The sequence below is a fragment of the Ambystoma mexicanum genome, chromosome 6p (genome assembly GCF_040938575.1).
Source record: "Ambystoma mexicanum isolate Mex_15411 chromosome 6p, UKY_AmexF1_1, whole genome shotgun sequence".
Taxonomy (NCBI): domain Eukaryota; kingdom Metazoa; phylum Chordata; class Amphibia; order Caudata; family Ambystomatidae; genus Ambystoma; species Ambystoma mexicanum.
The window spans coordinates 572,995,711-573,015,527 of record NC_090935.1 but is presented as its reverse complement, the minus strand read 5'-3'; the positions used below and the strand labels follow the sequence as shown (position 1 = coordinate 573,015,527).

At 44.2% G+C, this 19,817-nt stretch overlaps 1 protein-coding gene across 1 annotated transcript in view; it reads right to left on the bottom strand.

Moving 5' to 3' along the window:
• SLC30A5 (solute carrier family 30 member 5) overlaps positions 1–19,817 on the bottom strand; it is a 738,926-nt gene that overhangs the window by 562,671 nt on the left and 156,438 nt on the right. Inside the window, exons 5-6 of the mRNA XM_069627390.1 lie at positions 15,473–15,560; positions 15,250–15,337 (exon numbers count right to left, since the gene is read on the bottom strand). Of these exons, the coding sequence (XP_069483491.1) occupies positions 15,250–15,337; positions 15,473–15,560 (176 nt within the window). The remainder of the gene's footprint in view (positions 1–15,249; positions 15,338–15,472; positions 15,561–19,817) is intronic.

The following is a 19,817-nucleotide window of genomic DNA, read 5'->3' as shown; positions in this document are numbered from 1 at the left end:
CTATATCAAAAATCTCAATAAGAATAGCTACAATGCAGTTTCTAAAAGCAATACTGCACCCAGCTGAATCTACAACTATGTTCTAATGCTAAAACATCATGTTATAGTAATGCAAATTCACCAAAAATTGAACTCTATGGTGTGTGGCTTCTGATGAATTGATTAATTATTATTACTGTAAATATGACTATTTGATGAGTATACTTTAGAATCTTTAGGATTCTTATTTTTACTAAATTGAAATTATTGTTCATTTATGTATTTTGAGAATTTGTGATGAGTATGTACATTATGGTCATTGTAAATGAAAACAATGTATTTTTATGTATTAATTTTTTAGAAAAGTTTTGTTTTGAAAGGTTAAATTAATTTGACCAACCAAAATAAATATAAATAAAATAAAATAAATAAATATTGGCAAAATATTGGAAAAAGTAGTTGCTACATAATTACTCGCCAGAATTGAGTAACTACACATCCTAAAAGACCATCAGTCAGGGTTCCACCCAATTGAAACAGCCACCATTCAAGTGGTGGATGATGCACTCCAGATCATGCCTCCTTGTCCTCCTCGACCACATTCGAGACCGGCAACCACCACATCCTCCTCTCCCTCCTCGCAGACAGAATGGGATTCTCTAGCACTGTCCCGAATTGGTTTACCTCTTTCCTTTCGGGCAGACACAAGGCAATCCAGATTAACACCTTGAGTTCTAACCAACTCCAAGTCTCCTGCCGAGTCGAGGATCCACCCTCTTATCAATCCTTTTTAACCATTACATGGAGCCTCTGGGCACACTCCTCAAAGATCCCAAAATAGTCATCCACCAATACGCAGACGAGACTCAGTTGGCCATGCAAGTTAAAAGCAAACAAGACATCAGTCGTCTCCACGATTACCTAGCCATCATCCAATCCTACATGTCTATTGCCTTCCTCAAACTTAATCCAAAAAAGACAGAATTCATCAGTCTCCTCCCGCTAAACAACAACTTGTCCAACAATGGCGCAATGATATACACCTAGAAGGATTTGATCGGCAGCCCTCGGATTCATCAAAATCCTTTGGCTTCACCACTGGCAGCAGCCTTTCCTTACAGAAACACATTGCCAAGGAGGCCCAAACGGAATAGCTGCAAAACTCCACCCTTCGCAAAATCAAACTTGTATCCTGCTGCAGTACTTCCAGATCATAGTGCAGGCCCTTGTGGTCTTGCATATCGATGGCGGGGGAAGGGAAATACCCTCCTGACAAGGCTACAGCCGCTGAATCGGCTCCCCTAAAAGCAGTCTACCAGGCTGCAGCAAGTGGGGTGCTCAGAAATTACACTGAATCACCCCCATCCTATGCCAGCTACATTGGCTTCCTCTTCAGGCCAGGACACTCATCTACAAAAGCAGTCATAAGTAGTACACCAGCCTACCTGGAGGCTAAGCTCCACATGTCTGGTGGCGCACGCTCCTCGTGCAGCAAATCAACCAACTGGCTCGAATCACAACCGCAAAGAGGGGACTCACAAACATCCCTTCTCTTGTCACAAACTCACCCTCTGAAACTCTATCCTGGTATCTGCTTGGAATGCCCCAAAATTCTCCAATTTCGCAAATGCTGCAAAACGTGATTGCTTCAAACACCTGTCCAAGGACTAATCCCAATGTACGCACCAACCGCAAGTCAAATTACAGTGCTATTGTTAAAAGATGCCAGCCCAAACTCTGGCTATCCAATCCCTGTACAGCACTCTGCTTCTCTCAAGCTAGGTCCACGTTTTAAAAGATATAATTAAAATAGAAAATAAATCTTCCTGCAGGAAGAGTCACAAGGGCACAGCAACTCACCCCAGGAGATCTCCAGGGAATTGGTGCGTCAGAGGCAGCACTGACAAAGGCACTAACACCACATGCTGACAACAGGAGTTCCTTTGGACTTAGCAGACATGGAAAGTGTGTAGCGTTAGAGCAGTCATAGGAGAGAGGGAGGCTAAGAGAGAGGTTCCACCATTTTGGATTCTGCTAGGGCTTTCTCCAATTTCACGTCATCCCCATTTTCCTCAGGACACAGCACTCTTGGCATGATGTCACAAGGTCTGGCCTAATCACAAAGTGAGCACTGAGCGAAGGCTGAATTAATTTTGCACTACCCCAGTAACAGCTCAGAATATGGCAATCCTTTCTAGATGCATGGTATAACCCTACATGTACAGGTTTCTGCTAGGGCTCTCTACAACTGAAACAAGCAGGAGTAAAGCCAACAGTTATGGCATGTACATAATAATCAGTAGGCATTAGCCAGGTACTCCCATCATATGCCCAGGTACTCACCCCATTTGCCATCTAATGACCAGGATCATCATTGGAGAGGCACTGCCATGTGAGGTCTAAGTGAAGGCTGATTTAATTTGTACTACTCCAATGTGAGTAACAGGGCAAAATATAGCAATACATACTAGATTGCGTAGCCCTAGACATGCAGGTTTCTACTCTGGCGCTCTACAACTCTGTCCTCCTGCCCCTGCATTTCATGCAAAATAAGGCACTCTGGTTATGTCACAAGACAAAGGCCATGTCATGTCAAGTGGAGCCTCAAATGTCCTAAAAATGGCATCATAACCAAAGTGGTGACCATGCTTAACTAAAACACACACATTTCCAGGTGCTGCAATCATATGCAAAGTGCAACCTCAAGCATCCACATGTCATCATATCGCTGGTATAGGCACTGTATGTAAATTATAACCCTGCATGTATAGGGGTGCTGCCATCAAATGTTAAATGCAACCTCAAATGCCAAGAAGGAGGTTAGGCTGGCTGCCTTCCATGTTATGTTATCAGCCTTCTCCTTTTTCCCCAATTCTCCACAGATTTTAGAAATCACCTGCAGATTTTGATATGCTTGGACGGTTCCAGCAAAGCTAAAGACTCTGGGTAAGGCTCTTGTAAACAGGACTCATGTCTGGCAGAGATTCTCCCAGCACTCCCCCCTCGCCCCCCTTTGTTATTTGCACTATGGAATGCTTTACCATGCAAGAATATGAATAATATTTCTGGAGATTTGCACAGTTTTCCATAGATTTGGACTGTCTCTACCCATAACTGTGTCCTAATGACCGTTACTTCCCATTGGGCTTGCAAACTCTAACGTGATTTAATGTCACTTAGCTGAACATTGACATTAATAATGGTTCCCTTTTGGGTCCCTGGATTTTTAGCTAACATCCCAGATGAACTGCACATTTACATTACAGTATCATACTCCAGTATCCTGAAATGTGCAAAGTTATAGTGCGTCATTCTTGGTTAATTGTGTGTCTAATTTCTTGGAATGTAATCAGACCTTATGGGTCTGGTAGTGTCAGCCTAACTGTACCACACATTTTGGTGGCCATGTGGGCTTTGTTGGACAGCAATTAATCCCTCCATCTGGGTCCCATGCACAATATAAAATGTACATTTGTATCATAAATGCTACTATGTACTAGAGGTGACTTTCATGTGTGTCCTATTGGGCCTGGTTTAGGACTCTCTAAATGTGTTTTTACGATTGTCTAGGGTTTCAATTGTTCTTCTCTGTAAGGTTAGATGTATAGTGCCTACCACCAGGCAGTGAGCTTACATTTAGCAAATGTTGTGGTTGGGGTCTTCATTTAACATTGCTGTTTCATGCATACTGTGTTTTGCTACGTGTTATGTTTAACCTATGTAACTTATTATAGCAATCACCCCCACGTGCAGGGTGTTCACGGCTGGAAACGGCCCGCCAGCTCAAGCCAAGTTATGAAATTGATTTGAAATGTTACCATCTATTATTGTACCCTCTCATTGGTAGAGGAGGGCAGGGACGAGAAGGGAGCCACATTCACAAGGAGAGCATAGACCCATGTCACCTCATCATCTATTACACAAACTCATTTCAATGAAATCCCAAACCATTACAGGGCTCTCCCACTGAAAAGGTGCGTATTGGGTTCAATGTAAAAGTCACTGAAATTTGAAAAAATAAAGAAACATTTTAACATTACAAAAACTAACTATATAGGGCAAAGAAAGTGAAACATCACTAAGGAACACATATTAATATAAGAGTAAAGTGGAGAGAAAAGTCAGTGGGGGCAAAAGGCAGGTAACCAGGGTTCTCCTGTTTTGCAACAAAGATAAGAGGAGTATAAAAAAAGAAAAAAACAACACCCAAAAATACATGGCTTGTGGTGCAAAGCCAATAAAAAAGCAATTTTGAAGCATTTGCTTGCAATGAGATCGATGTTGGGTTTGAGGTGAGATGCCTTTCACTGAAGTATCAGATCCGTTTCAGACATCCCACACAAACTGCTCATATCTTGTTTTAGTAACTGTAGCGCTTACTCTCTGAGGAAGGCAGTAATTATTGGCATATATGGCAACATCCATATCCCTCTACCTCTCACTCTCACTCTCCTATAGGAACCACATCTAGGACACTGAACTTGTTTTATGCAGCTGCTCCAGGTATGGAAATTCCAACTGTGTACAAGCTACACCATAGCGACACTAGAAAGAAAAACAAATACAACATAAAAAAGGGTACCATCAACGAGTGCAGCCCGCACGGGTAAACAGGACTTTGTGTCTCTTATTGAAGCAAATCGGTAATTACGTATCCAAAGAGGACTGAGAAACCTGAAGGTACTCTCACAACTGCTCCCCGGGGATCTTCTGTTCAGGTGGCCAGCGAAGGGCAATCGCTTTTGGATCGCAACCCTTGGGAAGTACAAGCAACGGAGGATCTCTTGAAAGTTGGGGAAAGAGTACCTGAAGGTGAGGCAGGGTATCCCCCCCCTTTTCTGATACTGACCTACCCTCCCCGGCCTTAGCCTTTATGGGCTATTGCCAATCTCATCTCATTCTTCCTGGTAGTTTTCCCTTAATTGCTGAGAAGAAGAAGAGGTAACTAGGAGTAGTGCACATTTCCTATTATAAACAACACTCTGGTACTGGGACAAAGAAGAGAGGTTTGGAGACAACGTAGATCAGGCATGTCACACTAATAGGCTTAAGCACGGTCAGGCAACTGAGCATACTTTGTTTCACCTACAACCTGTTAGTAGTAGAGGAGAGCATAAAAGGTGGAATCCAGAAGCACAAAGAAGGTGCAGTCGCAGAGCGAGAAGAGAGTTGAGGAACTGTCGTTTAGAGGAGCAAGACGCCGAGACGCCAACACACTGACGAAGATCCTGAGAGCCTTGCCAGGGCGACTGCGCAGGACTGGGAGCCCTTGTGAGGGAAGGCGTACAGCAGGCATTGCCAGGGAGCAGAGGCAGAGCCAAGCACGAAGGCTGGCGTATGCTGAGCAGAGCACCCAGTGAATGGCAAATTGGTTTTCCCGCTTGGGGGAAAGCCGCTGAATGGAGCTGCAGAGACCCTAGTCTCCCGACACTTACCGGAACGCTGGAGTGCTCCAAGGGACCTTGGAAATGCTAACTTTCTGAAAACAAAACTTAATGAAGGGTGCCGTTTACACCCGCATCATTGAAAATTGCATTAACTGAACACTGAATTGCATAAAGGTGTTATTCAAGTTTAATAATTTAAAGTTACAGTTCTTGAACACAGAAATGAATGAAAAGCACTATCCTGATGAACACAAACTAACACCACATTTACTGAATATTGAGCGGTAGGAGAGTTGTGGTTTGAGAGAAACCAAGTAAATGCTTCATTTATGAAAAAGCGAATGAAAAGACAGCCGTTACTTAATCAAACTATGAAGTGCTAAAAAGACTGAATGAATATTCTGGGATACTAGAAGATATCAAATAACTCACTACCAGGTCTGACAACTGCGCCTAGATCAAGAAGTTTACTAATAATAAACTAAACTAGTACAGACACTGCCAACCTATAGAGTCAAATCACAGACATGTTATGTGGTTACTGGTTGTGTGACCTTTAATGTATGACAGAGGGTTAAGATGAGTATTTTCTTGTGAACCTGTGAACAGAGGAAACATGTCAATTGCTCAGTACAAATCGTGGGGAAGGGAGTCCCAGGATGTATGAACTCGGTTACATTTGAACTTGGGGAAGGGAAACCCAAGACCCTCTTTTTATGCGAACTGTGATACCGGTGAACCGACTGAAGGTAACTTGATCAAACCTTCTTGAAAGGAAGTTACAATTGAACTGTGTTGCAATCGAGACAGAGAACTCCAGATGAACTTAAATTGCCAGTAGCTGCACATTTACTTGTGAACACTTATATCTGGTTGAGAACATTTCCCCAATAGATGTTGTAGTTGGGAGGACAAGCATAGGTTTTGATACAGCCTGACTTTTTGGTTCGGTCTTGTGGACACAGACTTTCCTTAGATTTCTTTTAGGTAGGGAAATCCCACCATATCATAGGGTTATTTAGGTGTTACACCATCCTGATTATTAATTGTTAAGAAATATATATCTGTTGTCTGTGTCATTTCTCTTGATACCATGCCCGTCTCACAGAACTCAACAAGGAAATTAAATATCAGGAAAATCAGTCACGGAAAACAATCAAAGTCTTGCACGATGGTGCTAGAATGGAGCCTTTGGTCTCATACATATCATGTAGTAACGTGTAGCTTCTCAATCAGGTGGCCACCCAACTAGGACACGAATTAAGGGGTAAGCCACTGGCAAGTGTTTACAGGAGGGACAATGCATGGTGCAGCACAGCCTATATGGCAACCACAAGCAATGGGGGATAGAAAATGATGATTAAGCCTGCAGCCCATGGGAAAGGGGTAGGGGATTGTCATAAGATACAGTTTGCTACCAAGATCTGCAGTTAACTTGGAGATTGTATGTTTGATTCTTGGCTTGATGATATGTGCTACACGGATTTGGAAAAAAGAAACCCTTTTATTTACACAGCTATGGAAATGTAAGAACTATAGTACAAAGATCATGTGAAAAGGAGTCATTATGGAAGTGGTACTCAAGTCGTGCCAACCTTATGCCTCGCGTTATATTGAGCATTAAAGATGGCTCTGCTGTATAAGTAAATGCCCTCTCACTGTCAGGACGGTGCCTAAGGATGGGCTTTGTACCACGATTGAGATTCTCATTCAAACACCCCCATCTGGCAAATCAGAAGGCATGAAATAAAGCATTCCTGAAAAGCTTTGCGACTGAAGTTTGAGAGGATGCTGAGCCGGGTGAGCATTATACGTAGGCAAGAGTAGCTGCGACAATAGAGCCTACGGTAAGACCTTGTTGCTGACTGTAATGTAACATCATATATCCATGCTAGAAAAAGCGACACGCATAGACACACGCACACACCTCTTCAAGAAAGCACTCTAGTAGAACAGATTGTTGTACATTGAGCCCTGCCCTGCAGAGATCGTGGATGCTTTACACACACACACACACACACACACACACGTGGGGGGTAGTATTCATGTTCAGCAGCACGCCCACGGTTAGATGAACAGATTACACACGCACTGTGAGATAAGTACTTTTAAAAAAGAAATGTATTGCTTTTTAATATATGTGATTCCAGCTATGAAAAACACCAAAGGGTGCTGGTAGGATCATTGGTAGGATGTAAAAGAAATCAAGAACAAAGATTTCAATTTCTAAAACTTCAAAAAGACTTTGGATCTGATTATTTAAAGAAAGATTGATTTTATCATTATTTCCTGAACAGAATAATTATTTCAAGCACTGGACAAGACATTTCTTTCATATTGTACTTAATAATAGGAATAGCCTCCAAGGGTTAGGCACACAACGTTAGACAATTAAGAGAATACAATTGTACAGGTACCGCATATTGACAGCCTCGTTTTCCCATGGACAGAGCAACTGGTGTTGCTCCACGGACAGTGGAAAAAGAGCCGGACAAGGAACGCACTGCTGCTCACTGAATGAAAAGAAAACAACTCCCATTGCAGCAAATGGTTTCATTTACCTTTGAATAATAAGGGGTAAAATACATACTTAACAACATACATACGCTATGCAACACACATACCACTATTCAGAAAGCCATAAAACAATGTACCAACCTGGGAACAAATCCACAGGCCAATGGGCCAATAAGAAGCACCTTCATCTCACCTATGCTGACTGACAGAAGACACTGTCAGATTAGTAAACAATAGGTGTGCAAGGAAGCTAATGCTCTTTCAAGGGCAATTTAAGAGCTAAATGACAATAATGCATCAAAATAACAATGTGTGACAGAGGGTTAAGATGAGAAGCACAGGATTCATCAAAGCCTGATGCCACCTTAGGGTATTGCAGTTTGAGAGACTTAAAGGAGCAAGATGTGGGTGTTCTCTAGTATCGCAGTCAATGAAACTAAACTCCATGTATGGTATGATATAGTATGATATGATATGGCATTTATAACGCTCCTATACACAAGTGTTGAGCGCTAGGTTCGGAAACATTCCAAAGTCAGGTCCTTTTGGCTTATTAGAAACTGAAAGCATTCCATGAAGCATGGGCCTCATGGGGATGAGCAAAGTAAAAAACAAACAAGTAGTGGCCTTTTTTAAAACAAAATGAAATAACTACATCTTGCTAGAAACACTTGCCCACAGAAGCACAGAATAAGCAGTTCTATCAACCTTTGTCTTTCAATTGACTCCCTCTTCAGCCAAGCTCTTGGATGAAAAACGACAGAGACAATAAGCTGCATGGCCAACCACACCTTGCAGTTCCCAATTAGCTGTTCAGGATTTAGTCTCCTTGCCCTCCCATTACCTCAGACAGCTGCTTCAAGACCCAACAGCCTGCTCTGAACAGAAACCAAGCATGGAAACTAGGTTAGAAATAAGGGAGATTTCAGATCATCAAATCCCTTCTCAAATCCTTTCTTAGCATATACCACAAGAAGTAGCACCGGAGCAGTCTATCAGCTCAACTCATGGAAGGAATCAAGGGCCGAAATAACATAGCAAGAGGGCAAGATAGCTAGGACAATACTTCTGCCAGCAATAGGGATCAAATTTGGGGATAAGCTTATAAAATGGAGGATAATTTCTGAGACCGATTCTACTGTGCTGGGTGATCAAGGTGAGAAAAGGGCATTTAATTTCATAGACATCAGATCCCTTCCATCAGAAGTATCATGTAAAACACTGTGAATGTCCTCAAAAGAGGAACCGAGGCAACCATCCCCTTGAACAAGGAAGGGAGGCTAGAATAAATGAATCTACACAAAAAGATTTTTAATGTCCGGGATTCTGCAAGCGAGATAGACAGACCTCTATATACATTATCCAAGGATGAGGAAATGGAAAAAAAAAGACAAACCCTTCTTTAACTCAACAACCTCACCCTAAGATTAATTCCTAAATCGGCTTTTTGGAATGGTTAAAGTTACTTCTTAACACCGCCCAAAGCCATGAAACAAAGTCCTCTTTGGAACTACATTTTAAAACACGATGGACTGAGACTGCAAGGAATCAATCGAAAGGAAGCCTAGTTCATATAATAATCCTTCACATTGTAAAAATGCAATTATTTTTTAAAGTGATTGGCTGCAAGCCCCTGCTAGCCTCGACGGGTCACCATTTGCATTCTCCTTATCATCCCACAATGAATGACATACATTACTCACCCTAATCATATTTCTGATGATTTTATCTGCTTAGATTCCCATGCTGTCCATATAGTCCAACATCTAATGGTAATCGCAGAGTATTGCATCTTTCTTTCGAAGATCGAAAGGGGCGTCGACATGCGTGCGACTGTAACTATCACTATGTGACATGTGGTGTACCCAAAATCCCTCAAGTGTCAAGGTTCCACTGGTTGTTTTTTTTCTGCTGCGAGGGAGCCTTGTATCTGCGTGAGTGAGCACAGAAGAGAGAAGGTGAAAGAAGTCTATGTTCCTTCTACTCGAAGAGGGAAGGAAGGTTAAGCACATGTGATTCTAAGCAGAACCAATAATCGGAAATACAATTACGGCGAGTAATGTAGGTCTTCAATGGATGGGTTCACATGGAACTTTGAGATAAATTTGGGTGCAAAGCGTGGGTGTGTGCGCAAACCACCTTGTCCTTGTGAATAGTAAGAAAGGGGTCCTGAACTGAAAGGGCCTGCAGTTCACCAGCACTCCTTATAGAGGTCTTGGCCACTAGGAAGGCAGTCTTGTAGTCGAGTGCCTTAACGCTAGCCTTGTGCAATGGTTCAAAGGGAGGTCCCATTAGTTTGGTAAGACAACATTCAGGTCCCATCCGGGAGCTGGGTTGGAGATAGGGGGATGAAGTCTCTTTACCCGCTCCATAGAGGCTTTTATAACAAGAATCTTCCACCACAAAACCTTGCTCTGGGATGTGGTGTATGCCGAAACAGCGGCTAAGTGGACCTTTAGAGAATTGAAAACAAGTCCTGAATCTAACTGGTGAGTTGGGTAAAGGACGATGTCTTTAAGAGAGCAATCAATGGGATTGACGCCATTGGTATTACACCAGGTAAAGCGCTTCCATTTACTGGAGTAGCAATGTCTGCTGGTAGGTTTCCGTGCCTTCCGTAGCATGTCTAATCCGGTTTTGCCATTATAAAACTCTTCTGTGAATTAAGTCCTATGACTTCAGGAGCCAGGCTGCTAAATTGAGCGTTTGGGGGCATGGATGTAGTGTCACTCCCTGATCTTGGGACAGCATGTTGTACGGGCATGGCAGCTTCCTGGGAGGGGAGACTGACATTGCCATGAGAAGGGAGAGCCAGGACTGGTGGGCCCCATCGGGGCCACCAGAGTCATTGTGACCAGTTCCCGGTGCATCTTGTGCACTATTCTGGAGAGAAGTGGGGTCAGGGGGGGAGCGCAGGCAAATCTCCCAAACCATGGTATCCAGAGACTGTTCCCTCTGAGCGATTCTATGGGTATCTGGAGGCATAGTCTGGCCATTGGGCGTTTTCCAGGGTGGCGAACAAGTCTATCTCTGGGAAGCCCCATTGTGCAAAGACGTTGAGTAAAATGTCCTCTTGTAGTTCCCACCCATGCTCTACGTGTAGGGGGAAATCTCTGCTGAGTATGTCTGCCAGAATATTGAGTTCTCCTGGAACATGTTGTGAAAGGAGGACCATATTGTGTTTGAGTGTCCGCTTACAGGTGTTCTGGTACAGTGTGGATAGCCCCAGAGAGCACCCCCTGTTTGTTCAGGTAGTACATGGCTGTGGTGCTGTCCGTGAGGATAAGAACTGTCTTCCCCTGGGAGGTGTGCCTGGAAAGCCTTCAGGGCCTTGAACAATGATAGCAGCTCCAACAGGTTGATGTGGTTGGACGCTACTGATGGGGAACATACACTGTGAACTTATGTTGAAGGAGGTGAACCCCCCCACCACGACAGAGATGCGCCTGTGGTAAGAGTGGCTTCTACTGCTGCGATGGTGAAGGTTTTTCCCTTCAGCAGGTTTTCCCTTGACCACCATTGCAGAGACTGAACGAGGGCAGTCGAGACAACCACTAGATCATCCCACTGGCCACTGGCCTGACACCATTGGCTCGAGAGCCACTCTAGCATGGGGCGCATGCGCAGACGAGCGTGAGAAACTAGGATGATGCAGGAAGCCATCAGCCGCATGGCCTTGCATACGGTTACCCGATAACTGGCTACATAGCGAGGGATCTGGAACAGCATGTTTTTTTGTCTCGTTGGAGGGGAAGACATGCTTGTCTTCTGTCTGAATCAGTGCCCCCGGAAACGGTTTTATTTGACTGTGGATCAAGCAGGATTTCTTCTCGTTGATAAGACAAACCTAGGTCAAAGAGAAGATCCACTGTCTTCTGGGTGTACGCTAGGCATGTTCCGTATGAATCCCCCGCTATGAGCTGCCTGCGCAGGTGAGCCGCCGCCAGTACCTCCGTGAACACCCTTGGGGCTGAGGCAATGCCAAAGGGGAGAACCTTGAACTGATAGTGGGTGTCCTCTATCATGAACCCGAGGTACTTTCTGTGCGCTGGCAACATTGAAATATGAAAGTATGCATATTTCATGTCCAATGTGGCCATATAATCCCCTGTAGCAGCAGGGGGATTACCTTCTGAAGAGTGCATCCTGAATTTTTTGGGTTCAAGAAGTACACTGAATAAATACCTTTGTTTACCTGGAGAAGGGGGATGGCTTAGATGGCTGTGAGAGGAACTCGATACAGAACCAGTGGGCAACAGTCTTTAGTACGCATTGACCTGATGTGATCCCCTCCAAAGCATGGATGAATGATGACAGGTGACCCCCCCACCCGACCGGGGAAGCGTGGGAGGGGGTCCTGGACCGACAAGTCACTTGGAGAAGGAGGCCAGGGAGCCTATGGAAGCAGAGTTTCTACCTATGCCCTTAACCCGACGAGAGACTCTTTATTGATACTGGAAATTGCCAGAGGAGCCCTGTCAAGGGGACCAGTTGGAACCCCCCCGAGCCATACTGAACATGGGGTGAGCGGGAGAAGGATTGGCCAAGAAAGAACTGGCGGGCATTTGTGCCGCTGCGCTGGTTAAAAAATTTAGCCGAGATCTGGCAAAGTGACTTTAATCTCTCGTGCTACTTTTTACACCTTTTCCAGGGCGGTGTCGACCACCTTCCCAAACAGATTGGTTTCCTCCACGGGCTTATTAATTAAGGAGGCTTGTGTTTCAGCTTGAAGTCAGAGTTTTTCAACCAGGCGTGCCCCGCTTGAGCAGGGTTGCCTGGGCAAGGTTGCACCCTGCGTTTCGGCCGAGTCCAGAGTGTTCTTCAGGATATTCTGGGTAACCTGCCTGCCTTCAGCCACGATCGCCAGCAGGCATGATCGGGTAGGCTCTGGAAATTCCTGAAAGCCATCCTGTGATAGGCCCCACTGAACATCACTATAGCTCGCAAGGAGCATGGTGTTTGCAATCCTCGTGGAGTAAGCTGCAGAGGCGGCGACACGCTTACCAAGGGCGTAAAGCTTTTTACAATCCTTGTCTGAAGGAGATTCTGCCGAGGACAGTGGTACCCCTGCCCGCTTGCGAGTGGTGGTTACGACCAAAGAGTATGGTGTGGCATGGCCCCTAATGTAGAGGGGATTCGGGGGGACCGGACAAAACATTTTTTCCACGTAGGGATTCACTGCCGTGTAAGGGGAGAGTAAGGAGGGAGCCAGGCGTTTTTTTAATGGAGTTTAATGAGGGAATGGCTTTGCTAACCGGAGCTTCTCTGTGAGGATGTCCTCCACGAAGTCCGAGTTAGAGGCAGCTACATGCGTAGCGATCTTAAAAAGGTCGGCTGCCCTGTTTGGAGGGAGTTAAACAGCATTTGGTCGTCAACTGGCGACAAATCTCTTGGCAGAGGAGTAGTGCGGGCATCCAGACAGATGACGTCTGGGTCAGCGTTATGTGGTGGTGTGTGCCACAAGCCCTGGTCATTCACCTGGTCCCAATCTGGATCCTGACAGACCGGGTCTTGGTAATAACAGTCAAAACTCCCATAAGAAACATCCTGACCCGGATCCTCTGGGTCATACCCAAAAGTTATTTAAGTGGTGTTCCTGTGGTTCCTCCAAAGAGGGAAACTGAGCACAGAGGGAAGTTTCTGAGATTTAGAGGGGATGGGGCATGAGTCCACTTCTCTATGCCTCATCAATATATTATCATACTGGCCTGAAACGTTCATGAACTCAGCCATCCTAGCCATACACTCCTCAAACTATTTCCTGGTCCATTCTGAGGAAGCTGGCGGGTCGGGGGGAGGGGCTGCACAGAAGGGGGTGAATCCCTATATAAGACCTTAGAAAGAGGCTGGGAGGCCTCAGAATAGCCCCCCCCCCAACCCCGGGAAGAGAGGGCTTGCCTGCAGTCCCTAGCAGTTGAAATGGTAGGAGAAAGCTTCTTGCAGAGCTTTGGAAGCATTATCTATGGCCTAGAAGATTTTTGTGCGTCTCCAGGTGACGATGACGCTACCACGTCTTTTGGTGTTCTAGCGCCTTTGGACGGTAACGCATCAGTGGTGGAAGTTTGAAGCGAACTGCCCATTCCAGAAGATGTCTCATGCCCATTTGCATGCCGCGGTGGCAGTTGCGTGGAGGGCGCGGAACTACGAGGTTCGGAAGGCTCCGCCGAAGACTTCGATGCACCTATAGGCGTTGAGGCCTTCTTCGACGATCCCCGTCGAAGAAGCTTTGTGGGTTGTGTGTTTATGGACATGGTGTGCGGGTGCACTTGTCGCCGGGGTGTAACCTCCCCATAGCAGTGCGGGCGGCATGGTTGTCGGGGGCAGGGACGGACACATGGGACCACGTAGGCTCCTCGGATAGGTTGATGGCTTCAGAACTGCAGTCTTTGCTGCCGATGGATTCCTCGTCCGAAGCGACACAGCCCGCGGGGGAAAGATTCTCAGCCTGCATAGCGAAGGCCACCCACCGCTTAGTCAACCTGTCTTTCAGCTTTTTAGGCTGAAAGAGTTTACAGGCCTTACACAAGCACTCGTCATGGTCGAAAGGAAAACACCCGTTACATTTCCGATGGGTGCCTCTCTGGGGAAATTTACAGTTGCAGGATGGGCAGAATTTAAAGGGAGCCCTCTCCACAGCAGAGGTGAGCAGCAGCCAGACCAAGAGGAAAGTAAGATGGGTGATACAAATACATTCTCAAAGAGAAGAAGAAAACCGCCCCTCTCTCCCTACTTTAAAATGCTGGGCCTGAAGGCAGAGGCCATGGAGTGATCAGTCACCGAGCAGTCGGGGATGTCGGCATCAGCGAGCAGTAATCCCACAAAAGAGCCGTTGAGATGATGGTTGAAGATGTACTAAACCACTGTGGGCAGTGGTATTAGATAAGCAATATAAAACTCTTATGAGCTCCATATATGCGACCAACTAGGTTGGCGGAAAAAACTGTAGGACCTTGACGCGCAAGTGATTTTTGGTACACCACACGTCACGGCCTGGTTGACGGCCCTTTCGATCTTCGAAAAAAAAAGATGCAATACTCTGCGATTACCACTAGATGTCAGACTTTATGCACAGCATGTGACTAAGCACATCCACAAGCATCAGAAATTAAGTCTCCCATATATGGAGGTGGCCCACATACTTCCAATAGCTAATCAAAAACCCCTCCCTTTTCTCATACATCTTTTCTCTTAACAAAACACCTCAAATTCATCCCTTAAATTCACATGATTTTGCCAAATTGAATTAACACAAAATACAAGCAGCATTAACAAAGTAAAATAAAAAATGTACAGTATAATGATTGCAGTATACAGATTTAAATGCCACCACAATTCATCTTGGCTCCAAACACAGGATAAAGGATACGGTGTTCTGCAATCTTAGCCATGAGATCATCATTATCAAACAGCAACAAGCAAATTACAGCAATGATGAAAAAAGCCGCCCCTCTTGTCTGCAAATTAAGGAATATGAAAAATTAATTCAATTGCATTTTCAAACAGCTTCCGTAATATGCAAACAGTACATTTAATGTGTAATCTATTACAAAACATCCAAGAAACAAAATTCATTTTGAGAATAAAAATACCTTTGCCGGCCCTCCTCCCGAATTAGTGAATAATACTGTGAGCAATGTCAGAACTACAAGGTCGCTATGCTCAAACAGCAGCAATGTCCTGAAAGAAAAAAACAAGGTAATGCTACAAGTGCAGCAATCCACAGAGAAAAACATTGAAGCACAGTGAGGGGATCATTACAGCAAACACTAGCTTTAGTTTGCATAACAACATTCAGTTTAAATGGTTACAAATGTCAGGAGGCTTCCACTGGTAGCACAGACCAAAACATTCAGTTAGAAATGGTCGCTTTGTCCCTCTAATCCAGATGCCTATTAATGTACAGGCTTCGACCATCCAACTTGAAACCCATCCTATGCAGTAAATCCAATGAATCCAGACGCTAACAGAGCTCTCAAGTTTCCCATGGCCATGTGGGAGAAGGACTTCCAGTCCTGGTTTTGTTTGAAATTCTGGGACTTGGCGTTTGAAATGAAAGAAAACTAGTAGGAAAACTACAAGTCCCAGAATCCAAAAGGTAAAAATCAGTACTTTCATGGCTTTTAATCTATGGTGGTGTCCTGGAAACTTGCCTCACGTACAGCAATTAACCGAAATTCTCTAAGATTTGACTATTGCAAGGCTATGAAACCGTGCATGTACAAAGATGATGCACTACACTAGAAGATATTTGAGCAAGGGACTAGCAACAATTCGTAGGTAATTTAGTAAAGAATTTGTTCATGTTTATAGGTCGAGCACAATGGAGCACAACAGACAGACATTTTTATTCCAACTGTATGGGATGACAAACAATACAAAAACTTAGTTTTCGTGAAGATGTATCCCTTGCCAGGGTCTGCAAATTGTAGCTAACTGTAGCTATACAGATGGTTGGCACTACAACTTCATGAACGCTCAACATTGGCTGGCTAGGGCTGATGAGATTTTTAGTCCAAAACAACTGGAAAGCCGAAAGTTTGCATAACCCTGTGTTTGGGCATCAACAGATGTCATTACAATGAGCGACACAAAATGTTCATCTGCCATTTACGAAATGCTGTAATCAACACACATTTTATAAAATGACTTAGTTTGTATGACAGATGTATGAGTAAATGGGTACCAGAAGGGAAAGTGATTTCGGAAGTCTCAAGTACAGAATCTTTCAAAGTAGTTCTAAAGTAATGATGGAAGAATGAAAAACTCTTGAGGACATTGATTGGCCTGTATTTCTCAGATTCTCCATATGGCACAATGAACTACATGGTAATGCCCCGGGGCCCACAATTACACGCCCGAGCAAAGCCATTCAAAAAAATGAAAAAAGTAATTAAAATAAAATGCCTGCCATTGAAAGGAGCGAAGGGACGTGTAGTCTTGCTTTCCATGGTGGCCTGTCGCAGAGCGGGAGCGGACGTGCTGGAGACAGTAGTGTTTCCAGCACGTCCGCTCCCGAAAAGTGGGTAAGTGTGGGAGGGAGGGAGGGAGGGAGAGAGGGAGGGAAGGGAAATGTGGGGAAAGGGGAGGCAGGTTAAAAGCACTTACCTCATTCCCCGGCGAGGGGAGATGGCAGCCGCCAGCCCTGAGGAGGTTCAGAGCGGTGGGATTACTGTCTGGTAACCCCCGCCCATTGGCTGGGAGGCCACCACACACCCCCTTGCAGGGTACCAATGAACCTAAAACCAACATGCTGACGTATTGTCCGGAACATAAATGAGAATACATTTCGAGGCATTTAAGATCTTTAAGTGCAAGGACTGGCCTTCAGATCTGGTAGAACATCGGGCTGAACCGACTTGTTAGCCATCTGCACAAATGTATCTAGTATCTGCTTCCATGTTGGAGAGATGATAGACCATTTGTGGTCCACGACATAAGATTCAACACCAGAGATTTCTCACCCGGCAGACAGGAAGAAAATGGAGGAGAACACTGGGGTCATGGGCAGGCAGCAAAGAGAAATCTGATGGTGGTGGCCAGTCACATCACTTACTGTGTGAACACACTGGCTTGGATGTTAAGGGGACAGACTAAATCAATAATAACCAATCACTACAGTTTATCATCATTAAAGCTTTATTACAGAAAATCATTTGCCATCAAAATGACAATCAATATAAAACTTTTCTGAAGAAAAACATGGACTACAAGTATTCACACAAATTGAAAACTGTTCGAACACCATCTCAAATTAGCATCCATTCTATCAATTCAAAAGATAAATCAGTGTTCAACATACTTCTTCTTAGTCTTTAAAACAGTCCCTGAATCAATACAAAGCAAAACCCAATTCCCTTTTAATAATTTCTTTCTTGTACAGAATGCTTACAAAAGTTAGCTTTCTAATGCTTTGCAGGTCAGCAGATCTTTAAAAGCTAAAATCATTGGTACAGGACGATATTTAATAAAAGCATGCCATTTCAGCAACAGAATGAACAGATTCGTCCCAGAGTCCCTTCAAATAAGGGCAAAGTAATTCAAAGTTTAACAAAGGTTTCAAGGGAAATATCACTTAAGTTAAAATTGATGTTTTCATTAACTTCCCACTGACCAATTGGTGTATATAATATAACTAGATTAACTCAAAATCTTGTGAACATGCTATAACCCTGGTGAATGATGCGGCACTATCCTCATTGGCCAATTTCAAAGCCATAAGAACTGATGTGGCTCGTAATTACAATAAAATGCCCAGAAAGTTGCCAATAAGAGGAGTAGCTTTGCGACTACCCCAGTCAGTGCCACCTGCAGGGTTGTCAGTGTGGCGCACCCATGATGAGGGAGTGGCATGCAGACAGCCCTGCCAGTGGCAGGGACCACAGAGCACAGCTTTCTCTTATCACGGGAGAGCAGCGCTGAGAGCCTTTTCATTCCTCCTGCACTGTTAAGTCTCACCCGGGCCGCACCTCACAGACGCAGCTCAAGCACAGTGAATCCCCAGCTTCCCACCTCCTCCTCTGTACCTTATTAAAAAAGTGGGAGGCGTATTTGTCTGCTCCCTTACCGAATCTTTGCCAGGCCGCACTTCGCAGGGGCAGCCCAGCTTCTCCACCATCACTGCCAATCACTCACCTTGCCGGGACACACCCAGAAGCTGTGGTTCAGCTGTAATCTTAGCCGTGCTCCTCCATCCTCATCACACTGTTTGTGGTTGCTCAGAACTATGCCGCTCCCACCAACCACTCCAGCAGATTGTTTTTTCTTTTTAACCTCCTTCGATTTCAACCCCAAGGATCAAAATAGCTTTATAGAGCACCTTCTAGACGTACATGGAATATGGGACCATATACACTTGCTGCGCTCAACCCTTTAAATCTGCCTTTGGGGCCCATGGTACAGACCTCAGGCAAGGTCTACAAAGATTTATTATGGACCCAGCCTAAACTTTTTTCTCACGCTTCAAGTAAGTCTATTTGATGATTTAATAAACATCCCTCTCGGACTCACATAGTTTGCTAATGAACTTCTTCATGTAACTAATAACAATTGAGGCTGGATTGCAGAACCAGTTTAAGCACATTTAGTAAGCTCAGGATCCAAAACTCTGGATTCATATTGAAAAGATCAATTGGACAATTGTCTATTCCAAGTCTTTTATACTGGACAGTGCCACAGACATCTCCTTTATCAAAAACACTACAATGACATTATCCTCCCTCTCCTGCTAATAATGGCATCCAAGTTAAGGAGGTTCAAACTTGTCATTATTCCCTCCATAAAGTTTAAAAAATGAGCCAAACAAGACGCTTCCAGGATATTGGCATGAAGATCAAATCTGGTCTTAATGGTGGCATTATCCAGTGACGCTAAGGCCCAGAATCAGTCCAGTTCCGGTTTAAACTTTGCATACCTTAATTATAAAACAACACATTTCTCTTCAATCATTTTTGAGAAACAGGTTGTAAGCATGGGTTTCATTTCTCAAATAATTTCTCGAAACTCTTAACCTTACTAGCAGGATTAAAATCCAACAGTACAAAAGGTGGTGTATGTCACAATAGTGGCTTTGTAAATTGGCCACACATTATCAAGGACTATTGGTGGCCATAGAGTGTTTTCAATAACACTGGCCACATCTCGTACATTATTTACTTCAGTGGTGTCATCCAATATACCCAATGCACAACAGAGTACAAAGGTTATGATCAATTAGTTCCACATGGAAAGCTCATTTCAATTAAATTTGACCAGACATTAAAAGGAACCATGGTCCATCAATACAAATAAAGTTTCTTTACTCCTCACTTTATACTTGCCCCAAAAATTCTGCACTCCAAAATCCATTTACGGACCTTACCCACGTCATAAAGGAAAGAGAAAATAGGGAGTCAGCATATCTCTTCTATTATCAACTTAAACGCCTTTTCAAAAGTA